The sequence below is a fragment of the Hesperophylax consimilis genome, unplaced genomic scaffold (genome assembly GCF_061612785.1).
Source record: "Hesperophylax consimilis isolate HC1 unplaced genomic scaffold, BYU_Hcon_1.0 scaffold_42, whole genome shotgun sequence".
Lineage (NCBI taxonomy): Eukaryota > Metazoa > Arthropoda > Insecta > Trichoptera > Limnephilidae > Hesperophylax > Hesperophylax consimilis.
In genome coordinates, this window is record NW_028301272.1 from 5,454 (window position 1) to 25,428 (window position 19,975).

The 19,975-nt window shown below is 34.1% G+C and overlaps 1 protein-coding gene across 1 annotated transcript; it reads right to left on the reverse strand.

Moving 5' to 3' along the window:
• Positions 1 to 351: 351 nt before the first annotated feature.
• LOC149408910 (bifunctional 3'-5' exonuclease/ATP-dependent helicase WRN-like) lies at positions 352 to 19,768 on the reverse strand. The gene is made up of 12 exons (XM_089650307.1): positions 19,534 to 19,768; positions 14,256 to 14,301; positions 13,317 to 13,549; positions 12,750 to 12,876; positions 11,912 to 12,140; positions 9,570 to 9,769; positions 8,513 to 8,657; positions 7,702 to 7,818; positions 6,814 to 6,963; positions 4,334 to 4,572; positions 3,498 to 3,687; positions 352 to 2,028 (listed from the first exon to the last, which is right to left on the reverse strand). Exons 1-12 carry the CDS (start codon positions 19,546 to 19,548, stop codon positions 2,019 to 2,021), a joined length of 1,701 nt encoding a protein of 566 aa, XP_089506433.1. The 5' UTR covers positions 19,549 to 19,768; the 3' UTR covers positions 352 to 2,018.
• Between the last annotated feature and the right edge of the window lie 207 nt (positions 19,769 to 19,975).

Consider the following 19,975-nt stretch of genomic DNA (forward strand, 5'->3'; position numbering starts at 1 on the left):
TCATAAAGGTGTACATTTTAATTATTATGTGATTAATTTTTATACTTGAATATAAAGCTTGGTATTTTCTCCCAGTATGGGAGACACGTATGAGCTGTATAAGACCATATGAGCTGTTTCGTAAAGCAAACGACTATGGATAATAGCCGTTTGTTCGAAAAACCCAACAAATTAGCCTGAGGAGTTAAGAAATAGACAAAAACATAATACTTATTTTTATTTAACACATTGAGACATCAGCGCATGTGGCGTATATTCCGCCATCAACTATGTTGAGACGGTAGTCCAGAAAGAGTTAAAAAAAAAAGGATAACGGGAAAAAAATTCAATAAAAAGACCAAGTTAAAAAATATGTAACGATTATATTTAAGTGATAATATTTCTATAACAGAGGCACATTCATAGTTGAGTCATTCATAATTAATGATGCACACATTATAATCACACTTTTATAAAACTACACGAACCATATGACATATCAAATATTCTATACATAAATCTAAAAGAAAACATAAAATAACAAATACAATGTAAAACATTAAAATTTTACATGACAGTAACAAAACACATAAAATAACACGAACCATATGACATGTCAAATATTCTATTCATAAATCAAAAAGAAAACATAAAATAACAAATACAATGTAAAACATTCAAATTTTACATGACAGTAAGAAAACACATAATAAACCTTTACGCCGCTACACATATGCACGCATGCATAAAACATGCCTCAAGCGCTATTCGCATATATTTATGCGTTTGGCTTTAGCGGCTGTGTACCATGTAAATACTTACAAATTTAGCAAATAAATTAACTAAAAAATAGTTTGGTGTCGCCAGTTAAAATATTCTCATTTGTGTAAATAACAGTTTGAAGACGAAGCAATGTGTGTGATGTATTGTTAGGCCTCTTGGTTCATAATAATACATATAGCCATATCCTGTGTCTTATTGTTTATTCACGCAAATTAGTGAACCGTTTGAGATAAGCAATTCGTAAATCTGTTCAAAAATAAGAGAATTAATGGAATGCTGGATAAGAAGTGATATTTAAAACATGAAACAGAACAAGACACAGAAAAATAAAATGGTTAGGGTTTCAACTGGGAATCGAACCCAGGATCTCCCCGTCTTACCGGGACAATGCCTCTAACCACTCAGCCATTGGGACCTAATTATTTTATGATAATAATAAAAGGCAAGTTTAGACTTTTACATTAAGAAGGAAAATGAAGGGATACCCCATTATTTATTGTGTACATTAATAATAATTATTAATATAAATAAATATGATTTGTAGGTCTCCTATCATTTTCCTGCTTCAAAATTGTTTTCTTCACAGTCGTATAAAATATAATTTTTTTTACATTACATGCCCCGATGAAGATATAAAATATTATGACATTGTGTCCTCTCCCAATTAATCTGAGGTGATTTACATTTAAAAATACAAACAAATAAACAGCACAGTATAAATTACTCCGCCATTAATCTTCTTATAATAATGGCCGGTCTCAATTCGCACAACCGAAGGCGATATAGCTACACGCTTTTACGCCAGGGTTTATTTTATAAAAAATAATAAAAACTTAGGTTCAATACTTAGTAATAAGTATTGTAAATTAATAATACCTTATTGTCATAAGTATTGATAAAAAAGCGACACATAATAGTAAAATGTTGAAAATATAATTAAATATGAAAAGATTAGCAGATTGCCAATCTGTAATACTAATACTATAATTCTAATACCATAGAAAAATCTAGCTCTGTTTGCAATAAACAAATGTGTATTTTTAATAGGTAACTGAACATAATATTAGACAATTTTTATAATTTAGAACTAAAATGATTTATTTTTTTTATTGTAGTGAAATATTTTAATAAAATGAAACATTTAAAAAAGAATATTTCTTATAATTTCCTAAGAATTAGATTGTTGTAAACAATGCAATGGATGCTGTTTGCACTGTGGTCAGTATTCACCGTGCAGTCTTGTGGTGAAATCCAATTTACGAATGTCTGAAAAGAAGAAGAGGAAATGATGAGTACCAACATATAACGGATAGTCTGAATTCTACACAAATAAATTACTATTTTGAAAATGACAAATAACTCCTTTTTAATTTAGGGACATATATAACCTGGCGTCTATATTTTATTTTTTAATTTATTTATTAATTTTCGGAAATGGACAGTTTACATTTATTTCAGTTTGTACATATATTTTATAGCCAAAATAAACCAATTATAAAATAAATCAATTAATTAAATTAAATTAAATTTATAAAAGTATTTTTTCGGAAACATGTAATTTTTTCGACATTAGAAAGAGAAAGAATAATTCTTTCCAGTTTGCCTCAAATATGTATAATGGACGCCATGAATAAAATCCTGAAAATAGTTAGGGGGCATTTCACTATCTCTGATTATGTTCTGACTAAGCACTAATCCGCAGATTAGTCATTTTTTCGTTTTCACTATATCTGAATAACGCTCGGGTTAAAGTTCGATTTGACTAATCAGTGCTCGAACCTCACGTTAGGCGCTATTCCTCGAATCAAAGATGGCGTCAAAACATTCCGAGTTTGACAGCGGTGAAGTGAGTCGAATTTTGTTGCAAATTATTATGGATACCGAGGTTTTTGATTTACAGAAGCAGGTGAAAGGGCGGCGATGCGAAGGCCGCGAGTTTTAAGAGCTCGAATGAATTTGAATGCTTGTATGATCCATCCTGAATTATTTGATTGTGTTCAAAATAAGAAACAATGTATTAATTCGACACGAATCTATCTAAAATGACCTGATAATCAACATAACATAACCAAAAAAAATGCACACTTTGCGGTGTGTGGACTGTGGCGGGAAACTGGATGACAGCGTTGACCACAGATCAATTGGCGTTGACGCTAGCATTCCATAGACATTGCGGCAAAACATGACAGGCGTTGCAGTAGATGGGGTAACTGCAAACATTTTGCGATGTTGCCAGACTATTTCGAGTGTTATCTATCCGGAAGCTCGGCAACAATGGTGAAACGGTCGCCGTTGAATAACGAAGTTATTCTGATCTTTAAAGCCAGCCAACGGCTAGCTAGTCAGATATTTAGCCCGACATAGTGAAATACCCCCCTAGTCTCATATTTGGCGCCGGTAAGATAACATTCGATTTAACTTTAAAAATTATTTCTTATTTTTTTATTATATGAATGAGATAAAAAGTGAAATTAATGTTTTCTTACTAATTCCCTAAACAAAATTAATGTGTTTTCGAAATATCGAGTTCTCTCAAATATTCTACTTTTGAGTTTTTTTTTCCAGTTATGTTCCAGTTATCCAGTTCCAATTATGAAGAAAAAATGTTGTCAATTAATAAATACTTTCGACACAATCTATTTTTGCGAGTTTTGTGTGAATTAATTCGGGACTGGAAAAAATAAACAATTGTTGGAGGGACGATCGATCGAGATACCACTGTAGTGGGGACATACCTTATTATGGGTGTCAATTGTTGAAGAATATCTTCAGTGGGAGGCAGCAGCACCGGCTCATTGGTGTCCTGGTCGTAGGCCAAGAGCCACTGGGGACCGCCTTTCTCGCCGAACTCAACCACGGGATATGTTTGTCTTCCTGCTGAAGTCCTCACTCTGCGGATATAGTTGGCTTGTTCCAGAATCAGCGCTAAGGGACAAGGAAAATATACACATCAGTCCACAGCCCTGTCTTAACCCAATTACAAATACATAATAACTATACATACTGTCATCTTTTAAGTGCCTTGGTGTGATTTTCTCACAAAAAAGGCGCTATACAATTAATCCATTATTATTATCTCTAAAAACAACCCGTCAGAAAATGATTATAATTGTCTTTTCAAAATTGAAGGTCTGCACTAATTTTATAATATAAGGACGGGTTGTTTCGGAGAATTTGAACAATTCATCAAATTTCAACGTTCATTTTCAAGTTTTGTGAAAGATTTTTTAAAGTTCTGTTTTAATTTCAGTTTTGTCAAGCACCTAGCCTATAATGATATAATAACAGAACTTGAATAGGACTTTCACAGAACCCGGAAATGAAGATTGAAATTTGATGAATTGTTCAAATTCTCCGAAACTACCCGTCCTATCAACGTCAGTATTAACTGAAATATATACTGCATAATCAGTTTAGTAAAATGCTATTTATATTAATGATTTTCTCCAGTACATAGTTAATGCAGTCATAAAAATAGGAGATTTAAGTAGATATTCCCCTGGAGTTGAGCTGGATTACGGCAGATTAGTATAATGATTATAAAAACACACACAAGGAGTTAGTGACTTACCGATTTCTAACCACCAGACTTTATCGTGGGCTGCGCCAGAGCCGAAGTAGTCGCTGTCGTGGTGAATCTTGTCCAGACACTTCTCCTTCTTACCCCTCAGGAAAGCCACAATTGTTTTGAGTTGCACGGGAGTGTCGAAATACTGCACAGCATTCAGGAACATGGCCGTATCTTCGGTGAAGTCGTACAAGCCGTTGCTGTCCAACTCTTCGTACTTTCCGATGTCAGGAGAGTTAAGTCTGGAATAGAATATTCATTTTAACATTCATCATGTGTCAGATTACTTTTGGCTTTAGTCGGGCGCTTGTATATCGTTGTCAATGCGAAAACACCTCCTATTTGTCAAAAACGTTATTGTTTAGGAAGAGCCTTAAACTGATTTTTAGGAGTTTGTTTTCTGAAACATCAAAAATACGGTTTTACATACATCATTGCATCTAAAAGTGCAATGCGTATTTTTGATGTTTCAACAAAACGATCTGTAACTCTTATAAATCAGTTTTCAGCTCCTCCTGAACAAATACGTTTTTGACACATGGGAGGTATTTACGCGTTGACAACGTCATACCTCTCTATTGCTAGATCCTCTAGACTAACTTGAAAATTATTGTAAAGAAGCCATTAGATAAAAGTTTTCTTAAAGTTCAAACTAATCTTAAATTATAATTAGTTATTGTATGGATATTGTCTAATGTATACAGTGTAACAGCACGTACCTGAAGAATTAGTTATTGTATGGATATTGTATGGATATTGTCTAACGTATACAAATATACCCCAAGAATTTTAACCAGCTATTCCTGAGCATATTTGGAGTAGTTCAGTTAAAGTGAAGAACTGTTATATAACAACAACAAGTAAACCAATTTACTCATTAATGAACTCTTAATAGTTTTACGATAAAAATGCCTAGTTTCAGCAGTGGCGGTCGGTGACTTTTTATAGAAGGGATGCTGGACAACAAATGTTTATACTCATACTAAGTGCGTACTTGATATCAAATATGCACAACTAGACGCTAGCCCACGAACAAGATACAATTAGGTACCGTCTAAAATTATCTCCATAAATCCATTAAGCTCCATAACTCAATATTTCCAGTTTCCAGAATAAGTTTTTTTCTGCAAATGGCTGAGACACAAAACTTTTTTGCATTAATGATTTAATTATACAACCACACAATTCACTATTTTTAGAATACGTTGGCGAAGTATCCAAGCTCAAAGCAAACTGTCAAAGCAGAGCGCGCATACAATCCAAGGGAATAGTAATAGAGTATATGATTCTGTGCATTATACATGAGCATTAAAGTCGGTTTTTGCACGTTGGATGTGTCATTAATATCGTATAAAGTTGACGAAGATATTGGCTTGCGGGTCTCAGTGTGCATGCGCGGAAAGAACGTACGTTCTAGAATTCTTGGATACGGTTTACAGATCGCTTCCACACCGCAGTGTGTTTTAAGTGTTTCACAGTATTTGAGAATATATGTGTATTTAGGGACGATAATATGCACGATGTCTATTGTCTAATAATATTTGTATGATTTTTTACAGCGCCGTTTTTGTGAAAAAAATTACATTAAGGTCGCTGTAGAAATATTAAAATATTTAAATTGTAGTATTGCTGTTTACGGCTAGAGGTCCAAATTTTTTACTCTAAAATGCAAGGGATGGGGAGCATCCACAGCATGTATGGACGGACCGCGCCAGGGTTTCAGGTGTAAGGTTTTTTTTAACTTCTTTATATTATCAATAGATTCACAAAGTGTCATCCAATGACCTCATTATACAGTAGAACCCCGTTAATTCGAACCCCAATAATTCTAAAAAACCCGTAATTCGAAATTTTCAACAAAAAAATAGTCCCAGAATTCTTTTTCATTTAAAATGGTTTTTTAATTTGAAATTCGTTAATTCGAAATTTATTTTTGTCCGAGCACGAAAATTTGTTAGTGTAATTAGAAAAAATTCCATATTTGCGAAAAACATCATTAAATTTCATAAGCCGTGGCGGTAAAACACCGAAAAATGTAATTTTACGTGGTTACACATCGTCCTAATTAGTATTATTATTTTGTAAATCTGAATTGATTTACACTGGAATGTCGTATTTTTTCGAATTCATTTCGAATACCTCAGCTTGAAGGGTCAAGAAAATTTGTTTTACACGGAAATATGTCATATTTTTACAAATTTACACCAAATATCTGAATTTAAGGGGTCAGCCGCTATGAAAATCGGTTTTCGGCATTTTTTATTTTTTATTATAAAATTTCAAATAACGTAGGAATTCGTTAATTCGAAATTTGATTTTTGATGTCCAGTGGATTTGGAATTAACGAGGTTCTACTGTACTTGGCATTGAGGTCCAGCTCTGTCTACGTATGGATATTGTAGTATTTCACGCTGTGGCGCTAGTCGCACGACCGCCAGCAGCCAAAAGCATTCTAGACATTATAATATTGACTGCTTCCTTACTTGCGGGTGCAATTGTCGCAGCAGTCAGCTCGAATAGTGGTGGGTAGTTTTCTATCCTTTTCAAAGTAGGACAAGATGTGGTACCTCCGGCACTCTCTGGTAGACGTGAAGTACCTCATAGCGGAGTTGTAGTTACCTCTCTGCACAAAACTGTAAACAATTCATTTAAATCAGTCACATATACATAATGTAAGCTTCAAGCCAACCGCCCCGGGAATCATTCATTGGATAATCAACACTTCAAGAGACTCGTTGCATTTGGTGACTTAGCAGGGATGCCTGCGTTCATGGGGGTGAACATTGTCCAGGTCTTGGTCTTGGTTGTCACCAGCTACGTGGCGGACCGGATCGGGAGAGGTCAGTGGGAGGAATGGGTTCGTACGTCACTCCTGAACAAACTGACCACCAGATTGGCACCCCTCATTCCCTGGCGGCCAGAGGGCCATCCCCCTCTGGGAGGGCTTCCGTCGCCGGCGGCTACCCCTTACCTTCGCGATGTCTTTTACATGGATCCATGAGACGGGAATTATTGACCTCAGAACCAATTTTTTTAAATATATATTTTTATATGATAATAAAAAATGTTGTAGAGTAATCCATACATGGGCGTCGGCAGAGGGGACTGATGGGACTAATGTGCGGTATTCGCGATTCTTTTCCAGGTATTTTTAGTTAATATGATCTCTGTAGGTAATCTACACATTTCATTTTCATTAGACCTTTCCAAATGCAAATAATACTGCGGGTCTGTTCATAAAACTAGAGCAAGTCTTAACCCTTAGAAGGGATTTATTAATGAGGGTATTATGATGGTGATCGGACACCTGGTCCGATGTAGATGATGAACAGGAACAGGACGTATGATTTGAAAGAGGCGCAGATCAGTACCTTTGTGCGGCGCAGAGGAAGGTGATGCAGAGGGCGGGTTTGCCGTCGTGTCCGGCGCGCCCCGCCTGCTGGAAGTACACCTCCATCTCGGGCGGCGCGCCGTAGTTGATCACACACCTGTAACGACACACCACTAAATTACATACTCTACACTCAATACAGTCAATACAATCAGCAGCACGAAACAAAACAATATGAAAATGTGGATTTCTATTTTGATGTAGAAAAATGGAAATTTCAAATAATATCAATGAATTTAAGAACATCCACTTTGTAGGCCCATTTGTTTTGGAGAAATTCAAATGTAACATTGTTATCAAATGGCCATACAGTGCCATTTTGTTTTTTTGACATTTGAAAGGACCCCGTTAAATGCTGATTTTAGGTGCATTTCAGTTTTTTTAGCAAATTGTAATATGCTGACAAGCTTAACAACATGATAGATGTCCTCTTCTGTTGATCACAATTTGTTCAAAAACTGAAATGGACTCAGAATCAACATTTAATGGGAACCTTTAAATTATCAAAAAAAAACAAATGGCACTCAATGGCCATGTAATTCTGCAAAACAACTGGGCCTTAAACTTTTAATTTGTGTTGAATACTATTGTATGTAAATCTTCTCTCAAACCCTCCACACAGCATACCCAAATATGATATGCCCTGAGGGAAAATATTTTCCTCAACGCCTTTAGTGTGGAGTTAATATACATTAAACTAGCATATGTTTTGCAATTGTTTTGATGATCCTCGATGCGGAATCTCCACCCTGAAATTAAATTCCTGACTTTGGTAAAGTCTGTAATATTACCTAACACTTGGCATATGGATGCCCATTCCGAATGCAATAGTCGCCACCATGATCTTGACTTCCCCACTGAGGAATTTCCTCTGAGCATTTCTCCTTTCGTCTATGGACTTGTCCGCACTGTAGAGCCCCACACTAAACTTATTGTCTGAAACACCAAACATTGAAAGAAAGTTAGTTAACCTCTCAGACAGACATTTTTTTACTATGTGTTCCTTTGAGAACTGTCAAAACGTAATAATTTTTGTGTTATTTTCGAGTTTTGCTAAAAGCTTCATAACTCACGTTTTGGGAAACGTAGCCTCATTCTAAAAAATGTTTTGGAAAGATTATGAAATTCACTATCGCATTATGTTGTAATACGTAAATATTTGCGTTTCTAAATATACATTTTATGAAAACGTCAAAAATATGTAAGAATCGCTTAGCATTATTTCAAAGCCGTGAAAAATGTATTTTTTTCTGAGTATCATAAAGAAATAACACTTTATATATTGAAGAAATATAATTAAAAACTATTAGTCACCTCAAAATATTAACCGTCCAAACTAAAATATTTTTAATAAATTATTTAGAAACGCAATAAATTATGAACGAACAAGATGACAGATCCAATCGGCTTAGATAATGCACCTCTACTTTCCATAGATATTCTTGAATACAGACGCGTAGCGTTATTCATTATCGATACTCTGTTTTTAAATCATGGCAATACGTATACTAGTGATGGAAATAAATCGATTTTTGTAAAATCTCGCGCGCTTACGTGAAAAGACGTACTAATGTCTTGACCGCTATTATCATATTTACGTCTTTTGACGTTCTAATGTTCCGAGTGGTTAATTGTAAATATTGTGATTCAAATCCGACAACAATCCTTTCAGTCTGTCAAGGGTCCTATTGAAATAATCTTGGAATGTGGAAACATAGAAAAAAGGTAGGTGGCGGGGGTTTACAAAATGTCATTGAACGAATCTCGCGCATCGAGATACTTGAATTGTTGAGTACCACTTTATGCAGTCCGAGGTTTAAATAAGAATATTTTTATAAGGGTACAAACCAACTAATATTTCCACAATTTTTTCTGCATTTTTTTTTGTTAGGCAGTAAATGACTACGGGGCTGTTGGGCATATCAAAGTCCTCTCTGTTTAGTATAGTCATTAAACCTTTCTTGTCTAATTCAATGTTGCCTGTCATTTTCTGCACTTGAAAATACAAGTTGGGTCTGTCCAATTCTGAAGTCCACACTTGGGGATTTCTGAAAATAATAAAAAAAATTTATAAACTTTAAGGAAATTTTTACCACATTGGAAGAATATTAACACAATTTAATCGGGAAGGGTATTTCTACCCGTTTGGTTGATTGATGCTTAAAAATTATCCAATGTTTTTATATTAATTGAATTGAATTTGAATTTTTATCGAATTTTGTGGATTACGTAAAAGACTTATTTCAATACTATTCCTAAATGGAAGTTATATTTTTGTAAACCAGTTAAATCGCTGTATTTTTTAATTTATGTTCTTGTTATTTTTAATTTTGTTATTCTTTCTTATGTTTCAAAACTGTCATTAAAATTGTACCGCCCACATGTAAAAGCCCTTTGGGGGTTAAATAAATAAATAAAATGAATATTATATACCAATCTCTTTGTAAAGGTCCCAACTATATGTACATAATTATCAAATTGCAATGCAAGTCTTTTTTTGTATTTATCTTGGAGTCTTTTGTGTACATCGATATTTCAACTAAAATGACCTATATTATTGAACACCTGACACTTGATAGGTATTGCGTTTGAAGATCAAGGAAATAAGTAATTTAGATAACATATTCTGTTATTGTAATAATTCAATTCCTGGAACGAGGGTTTTTATTACCCTGAAACCCGAAACAAATCTCTCTATCTCTTTTCCGCACCCACTCAACTCCTAGGTGCGAGCGAGCGGAGAGTGTCGGGCACATTTAACAAAAGCAGGTATCGGCAAACACAGTTAGGCGGACCATAATAAATATTTACAAGTGCGTGCCAGTTTTTAAAAAGCAAATTGTCCTACGGTTGTGTTCCGAGGAGATAATATTTATATTTGCTTTTTCATACCTTTCAAAATGGATTTTGAAAATTACGAAATCGTCGCAGATAATTTATCTGCCTGTTCTAGTAATTATTTGCCTGAATTCCATAGTGAAAGAGAAGAATCTAGTGGAAGTGAAGAAATTCCTTGTAGGAGACGAATGTCAGTGATGCCATTACAGTTCAGAGATTCTGAAGAAAGTGATATAGAGGAAGAACAGTGAAATATTAGATGAACAATTTTTAGACGTGAACTGTAACTGATTATATTAAGGTGGTTAGAAACTTAAACCTAATAGTGTTTGGTGAAAAACAATAAACAATATTACGTGAGCAATACGAGAAGCATTCTACCGTAAGTGATTATTTTAAATTTCATTTGAAAAAATAACCAATATTATTAGCACTTTCTGATGGTTTTGGGCCGCTGTACCATGCGAGGAGCAATTGCACATGTGGTATTTGAATGGGTAATAATGTGTTACTCTGACGATACTAGAGATGGGGCAATTGTTTTTGTTTTTGTAATGATTTGGGCTTGGTGAAAATATAATAATTTGTAATTTTATAAAATTGAAACCTAGTTTATACTTAAAAAATTGAACCCTAATGACCCAACAATGACTTTGTTTTCGATTTATTAAGTTGCATTAGAAATAATACTTGGTTTTCGGCTAGAAATTTTATAGCTTGGGTATGCTGAGTTGGTATGTAGAAAATTTTATTAAAATATTTCCATTCTTTTCGAAGATATAGCGATTTTAAACAAATTAAAGAAATTCACGCAAGACCTTTATTTTCGCCCGTTTTCAGCGGTCTGCCGGCGAAAAAAATAACCCGATCAAAGTGTGTTAATATAATAAATAACGTCGTGTTCAAATGATTTGAGGAGCAGAGTTTTCCGGACAAACTGTAATTGCTTGAAGAGTAGGAAGCATCATAACATCAGGTCAGAATTATTATTTGTTACTCAAAATCATTTTCGTTGAGTATAACTCGCAAGCAATTTGTCAATGCGATTATTGGGAACTAGATAGTAGTGAATATGCAAATGCACATTCCAGTAATATTTTCCATTCCATAAATGTTCTAAGGGCCTAGTACTAATGCCTTTCAGCTAAATGAACCCTCCTAGATTTCAGTTGTAAACTAATAATACTAATAATGGTAAGCAATGCAACAAATGCTACAAATATAAATCAATTTCAAGCTTGATTAAATTCTCATTTGGAGAGAAGAGAGGATTGACTTATTACTGTGAAGTTAGAGAATGCTGCCAGAAGCTGCTTGCTTATTAACTGAAGATATTATATAAGTGGTAGTACTCGAGTCCCAGCATGTCTATGATGTCCTGCTTGACGAAATCGTTGGCCACAGCGGATAGGGCAAGGATAGGCACTTTGGGCAACACCCGTCGCAGCTGGCCCAAGTTGTGGTAGGCGGGACGCAGCCCCTTCCTGGGCCCCTTGCTCAGCAGAGACACGCAGTGGGCTTCATCCACTGCCGTTAGCACTATGTTCCTGGCCCGGTGCAGCTGTGATAATAACTCAAAACCTACAAATAACACATTGTAAGAAATTAGATTTAGCAGTAAAACAGTTGATTTATTATGTTTACATAAAATAATTAACGGTCATCTCGGTACTACATTATATTGTCTTAGCAAGCAGTATATTGAAATAAACGTTCCCAATTCATTAGAAACACCATAGCATGTTTCACCCGAATACATCTTTATTAAATAGTACAAAAATGTCGCTATTTGCATCTGTCTGTTTGTGCACTTAGTACTTCTAAAGTATGCAACGGATTTTGATAGGGTTTTCACTATCATTTAGAGAATTTCTTCCGGAAGGTTTATATTCATAAAACATGCATATTATATTTATAGAAGGTAGAGGAAAGTTTTGTAATCGAGTCATAAAAAAATATTTTCGAGCGCTTACATTGCTAACGCTGGCTAAACCTTGTGAGAACAACCAAAATAGGAGTTGCATCTTAAAAGAACCTACAGAGAAGATCGCGATGGTATATGTCTCTCTTAAGGATCGATGAAAGTTATAATCGATAAAGCGTTATTAACATCAATTAATAGGAACGAAGGACAAATATTTTCCCTTGATGTTTGATGAATTGTGATATCAATATAAAGGTCATAATTACCTCTTGCATTGGACAAGAATTCTGGAGTCATGTACACCAAATGATATTTTCCTTCTTTTAGCTCTTTCAAGACTTTGTTTTTTTGCGCCTGTGCCGTTCCAAGGAAGACAGCATCTATATTTTGAAGCTGGAGAAAACCAAAAATGGTTTGTTTTAATTCATAGAGAATAACACATAAAAATGAAGAATCAAGTACAAGTTTTTTTTTATAAAACGTTAAAATGTGGAATAAGTGGCGAAATGTAGTAGATTGAAATTAAGTGGATTCATTGATTTTAAACCAAAGTAAACAGTTTATATGTTTTCGTATTAAGATTCAGAGGTATAATTCTTGCAATGAGTGCTCCCATTTCGAACGTTCGGAAATGTCTATTGCTCAAGACGTTTTTTCATTTTTTTTTTGTTTTAAATATGCCATTGCCCAATAGAATTAATTAACAGCAAAACTGTTCAAACTTTGATAAAAACCTGAAATGAGCTGATCGTTGATTTGATGGAGTTTGAAAGACCGTAAGCTTTGTATTTATGGTATACATATTTGTAGAAAAGAGAGTAAAGTGAACACACCTCCAAGCACTCGACTTGATGCTCCATGAGGGAGATGAGGGGGCAGATGACGACAACGAGACGGTTGGTGCGTACGGCGAGGTACTGGTAGCACAGGGACTTGCCGTAGCCCGTGGTCAGGAAAGCGCAGTTGTCCTTTCCCTCCAGCAGTGACTTGATGATCTCCCACTGGTACGGCTTGAACTGACTGTGGCCAAAGGCTGCCAAACATCCGTCATCAGGCGGATTTTCTCCTGCAAACAATACAAATATATAACATATCCATAAGAGGCAGTGCAATGAATGTGATGGGAATCAAACAACAAAATAACTGTGTAGTTACATTATATTATGTGCATAATGCATTGGTGGTTTGAGGCACACTTATATAGGATTTGCCATGCGGCTAGTTGCCCCGTCGTGTTGTAACGACTCGCCACACAGCCACTCCATTAATATTGCATGCGACTAGTTTCATTTTGCTTAAAAATTGAGGAGAGTGGTCGCCTGCGAATGACCATTTTCACGGTCGCTCTTTATCACCCGCCGATGCGATCTGCTGCCGCACGGCAAAAGTTGAAAGCTAGTCTACTTTGGTGCTTGCGTTTTCAGTCATCTGCGGCCTGTTGAAACAAATATTTGTGGTCACTGGCCGCTTGGCAAAAATCGACTATGTAAATCTGCATTAAGTTTCTGTTTTGAAATTGCAATAATTAAACAAAATGTTTAATTTATATATAATCAAAATGACACCACCAAGTAATTTTACTAATATTGAAGAAATAAAATAAAGGTAACATTAAAAGATGATCTTTGGCGAGGTGGAATATTCGCAAACATAAAAGTTTCAAATAATGTGATGCCGTGAACTATTTATACTGCACGTTATATGCAAATATAATGTTATGTTAAGTTGTGAATTAGTTAAATCAAATGAATACAAAAAAGATAAATAATTACCATTTAATGTAAGAGCTGCCATGTTCTTGAACATATTATTCTGGGTCTGAAAGAAGAAAGATGTTGTTCATTTCAATTGGTGAAAGTAAAGTAAGAAGAAATTACAATGTGACACGGTCTTCAATATAGAAGGTATCTTCTATAAAATATTACAAGTGCTAAGTCTGAAGTCTTAGTGAATCAGTTCCAATTATTAAAATGACAATATTGGACCAGAGTTACGCCGGATGCTCCGACAATGTCACAGATTATTATTCGTAACAGATTATTCTTATGATCACACTTTGATTATACTCAATAACAAAAGAAATAACTATTTCAGGAGATGGAAAATAGAGCTATAAAAAGTTATTAACGTTCAAATTAAATTTATATTTTACGTTTTAAGTTTGGCGGCCATCTTTAATGTTGGTTAAAGAAATTAATTAATAATAAAATAGGCTTTCAGGCAATTTTTTATTTATATTTTAACTAACTAAACCTAAGAACCTATTTTGTAAAATGGGTTTAAAGTTCTTAGAAACATTGTTTTTGATAATTAATTTGCATATCAAGTGTGGTAATGTACAAGGTTCTGATGTCAATGCCGGTTTATTGTAAAATATATATTGTGACTATGTTAAGAGTGTGGGAGACCATTACATTATTATTAAAAACAACATTAAACTAACACAGCAATCTTTAATGGGAACTAACATTAGTTGATGTATAAATTCACTCTAAGGGCCATTAACTTTGCGTCATTGAACTGGAAAATCAATTTTGTGCACAAGAACAAAGAGTAAAGATTATCAGCTAAAAATATTTTCAATTTTATTGAAGTGAAACGGAATACAAATCGGGTTAATTGTTTCAAGTAAATTAAAAAAATTATTTGGTCATGTCAAGAGTCGGTATATAAGAGTGTGTACGAGAATGAATATGGGATGGTAAAATAATAATGTAATGTGTAAACTGTGCACCCTATACTTGGTTTGTGTGAAAGAATTATGAAACAATACATGAATCAAGGAGTGTACCAAGACTAGTGATAATATTCCTAAACCTAATATGTATAAAGTATTTGGTCGTGTAAAGAGTCGGTATATAAGAGTGTGTACGAGAATGAATATGGGATGGTAAAATAATAATGTAATGTGTAAACTGTGCACCCTATACTTGGTTTGTGTGAAAGAATTATGAAACAATACATGAATCAAGGAGTGTACCAAGACTAGTGATAATATTCCTAAACCTAATATGTATAAAGTATTTGGTCGTGTAAAGAGTCGGTATATAAGAGTGTGTACGAGAATGAATATGGGATGGTAAAATAATAATGTAATGTGTAAACTGTGCACCCTATACTTGGTTTGTGTGAAAGAACTATGAAACAATACATGAATCAAGGAGTGTACCAAGACTAGTGATAATATTCCTAAACCTAGTATTTGGTCATGTCAAGAGTCGGTATATAAGAGTGTGTACGAGAGTGAATATGGGATGGTAAAATAATAATGTAATGTGTAAACTGTGCACCCTATACTTGGTTTGTGTGAAAGAATTATGAAACAATACATGAATCAAGGAGTGTACCAAGACTAGTGATAATATTCCTAAACCTAATATGTATAAAGTATTTGGTCGTGTAAAGAGTCGGTATATAAGAGTGTGTACGAGAATGAATATGGGATGGTAAAATAATAATGTAATGTGTAAACTGTGCACCCTATACTTGGTTTGTGTGAAAGAACTATGAAACAATACATGAATCAAGGAGTGTACCAAGACTAGTGATAATAATCCTAAACCTAGTATTTGGTCATGTCAAGAGTCGGTATATAAGAGTGTGTACGAGAGTGAATATGGGATGGTAAAATAATAATGTAATGTGTAAACTGTGCACCCTATACTTGGTTTGTGTGAAAGAATTATGAAACAATACATGAATCAAGGAGTGTACCAAGACTAGTGAAAATATTCCTAAACCTAATATGTATAAAGTATTTGGTCGTGTAAAGAGTCGGTATATAAGAGTGTGTACGAGAATGAATATGGGATGGTAAAATAATAATGTAATGTGTAAACTGTGCACCCTATACTTGGTTTGTGTGAAAGAACTATGAAACAATACATGAATCAAGGAGTGTACCAAGACTAGTGATAATATTCCTAAACCTAGTATTTGGTCATGTCAAGAGTCGGTATATAAGAGTGTGTACGAGAGTGAATATGGGATGGTAAAATAATAATGTAATGTGTAAACTGTGCACCCTATACTTGGTTTGTGTGAAAGAATTATGAAACAATACATGAATCAAGGAGTGTACCAAGACTAGTGATAATATTCCTAAACCTAATATGTATAAAGTATTTGGTCGTGTAAAGAGTCGGTATATAAGAGTGTGTACGAGAATGAATATGGGATGGTAAAATAATAATGTAATGTGTAAACTGTGCACCCTATACTTGGTTTGTGTGAAAGAACTATGAAACAATACATGAATCAAGGAGTGTACCAAGACTAGTGATAATATTCCTAAACCTAGTATTTGGTCATGTCAAGAGTCGGTATATAAGAGTGTGTACGAGAGTGAATATGGGATGGTAAAATAATAATGTAATGTGTAAACTGTGCACCCTATACTTGGTTTGTGTGAAAGAACTATGAAGTCGGTAGACTAAGGACGGGTTGTTTCGGAGAACTTGAACAAATCTTCAAATTTCAAAGTTAATTTTCCAGTTCTATGAAAGATTTTTTCAAGTTCTGTTATTATTTCAGTTCTGTCATGCAACTAGCCTATGATGATATAATAACAGAACTTGAATAAGACTTTCACAGTACCCAGAAATGAACGTTGAAATTTGATGAATTGTTCAAATTCTCCGAAACAACCCGTCCAAGAGTCGGTATTATAAGAATATTTCTGAATGTATCCGAAATACATACAAAAAAATAAAATAAAATTGGCACACTTTACGTTTTTTGTAAGTAAAATTACTGATAACATAAATATATATAAACACACGCATTTTATTAGACAAATGTAATACAAACGTTTCTTTTACCTCACTTTTTCATAGTTTCTTATAAAAATAATTCATGAAGTTTCATAATTTTTTTTTTCATATCGCATTCGGAATCTTTGGTTTCATAGAGGTGTACTTTTTAATTCTTCTGTGGTTAACTACTAGATTTGAATATAAAGCGTGGTATTTTCTCTTTCTAATACCGTTTATATTATATTTCTCAGCAAAACAATAAGGGAGATACAATGATTTCAGTGAGACCATGTGACTTGTTGAAAAGCCAACAAATTAGCCTAGGGTTAAGAAAGTTATTCTATATTATACATGTATGACAAAGTGAACTTGGGTAAAAACGTACATAATTGTGTCTCGTGATATTCGACGCTTATCGGCCGGCTGCAAATATCAACATTTTCATGACTTTTATCTCAGATACTATTCGATATTTACCATATTTTTTTTTAGGTGCTGTTTTCTCTGCACGCTCAAATTAATAAACAACATGAAGGAGGAGACGACCTCATTAGTTTTAAACTGAAAATTTTACCATTTAGATAAAAATTCCCGCAGTATTCCCCAATTCTGGAATATTCTCAAAAATATACTCTCGGGAATTTACCTATCACTATTCAAGTTGTGTATGTCTTATCCTATACTCTTTGTATGTATATCTTTGATTAACAATGTTCCCTATACCTGTATGGACATACAAAGAGGTATAAGGAACATTGATTAACAATGCAATGACATTTCAGATGACAGAACAGCGCAAATATGTTGTTTTGAAAATCCAGTCTTTTGACAGATATCTGTGAGGTGACATCAATGACAAATCCATTTGAACAAAGGTTAGATGCACCCAAATATTAATCAATACATTTTTACACGAACTGTAATTTTTCCTTTCACCTAGCCTAGCATATTCTGCATTGTTATTTGATACTATCAATCGGTGTTATCAAAAAATCGTTAATCTCTAATATTGATGGGTGTTTATCAATGATAGCAATATAAAAAATGTGCTGTTTATTGGATCAGAGATAAAACGGTCAGCTGTGACTGTATGTAGATTAAATAGCGGATGAGTCAGCCGACGGAGGCTGAATTACTCTTTTCAAAATAAGGGGATTTTTTTTGAGCATTGAAATTGATTTTATCGAGTCGTGTTAATAGCTTGGTCACTCGGCGAAAGTATCAAATAAAAATAGTATAAGTATGAGAATATTCCAGAAAAATGTTTTAGTGAATACGGACATACATAAGCAAAATCTGGCCCGTTGCTTGTACATCACTATCTCTCAATACATATTATCTTATTATGACAAATGAAGCTATCGATAAAAAAGTATTAAACTTATAAATACTATCAACATGATTAATGGTAGTATTTATAAATTAGTAACCCAATTGTTTGTCTCGGTAAAAACTCTAAAACGGTCACGAAATTAGCACAGCTTTTGGCGTCTGTAATTTTTAGATCAACACAACTATTTTCAGCTCGTAAAGTCATTTCCATCCTGAGAATTTAAACATTCATAGAATTGTCGAAAAATAAAGAGAGACATCATGTTTTTCAATTTTTAATCACTCTTTCTCGAGTGAATGCGGTACTTAGTACCTATCTACCTACTCGTAATATTTTTACAACACAAAAACGCGACAAAGTGATTGGAATAGACTTGAAAACAAGCACAGAGGTGAGTGGTTTATTTGTGGCACAAACCGGCGACTTGTACCGGCTTGTACTGAAAACTGAACAATAAAAATATCGACATTGCTATCACAGTGACATAATATTGGTCACCACTGTCGGCAGCATTAACTATGCATCTAAATTCTAAATGTTAATTAATATCTTTCAAAAGTTCATACCGCAATGTAATCAAGGGCGTCGGGGAGATGCAGATATGTTATAATATTATGCACATTTATTACTCCTGTGCCCAGGAAGATAGAAATATTATTTTTTAAAGAAGAAACTGGAACCAGTTCATTTAGGAATATTAATTAAACTACGTTTACTTTCACACTACCATTTATATAATGCAAAATCACGTCGAATGTCGGATTATTACAATAATATTGTAATTGTTGTTACATGTCAAATAAAATGCGTGTTGAAAAAAAATGATGGCGGCACAAAAATGTCGATGCATAAAACTATAGCACAACTCCGATTTAAAAAGGACATAACCTCAATAACGGTGGAATATTATTAAATACTCGATAATGAGAAAATAATCTTTTAGATTAAGAAACACTCGGGTACCTGTATGTTGTTCATGTTGATGCTTTCCTCTGGTAAACGCAACGGAAACAATAATTGAACGAGTACTTCTCAAAATGACAATAATTACTGTTGATTAGAACTGCAATTTAGCGCACAGGTGAAGACTTGCAAACGAGTATAAATTTCGCGACAGTTTGCCAGTTGAGCAGAGTTTCTGCTTTTCGGTAAAGTTTATCCGTTCCCGGAGTTTGGAAGAACAATGATAAATACTAGCATTCGCACGCCTACCAACCTATATAAATATCTAAAAATACAGAAACGTCATCGAATTTCTCAGAAAAGCATAGATAAGATAAATAGTTACTAGGCATCTGGAAATTGGGAGAATCCCCTTTAATTGTATTTTTCTCGTCTAATATGAAAGTCAAATAAATCCCCAAAATTACTTTTTGGGGGATTGTTGCATCTGGAATGAATTTTA

Bases quoted from the DNA above. Each gene is read 5' to 3' on its own strand.
- LOC149408910 (XM_089650307.1), bottom strand. The intron at 7,819-8,512 runs GTAATATTACAG...GTGTCGTTACAG, and splicing joins ATCCATATGCCAAGTGTTAG to GTGTGTGATCAACTACGGCG. The intron at 6,964-7,701 runs GTACTGATCTGC...AATTGTTTACAG, and splicing joins TTCCTCTGCGCCGCACAAAG to TTTTGTGCAGAGAGGTAACT.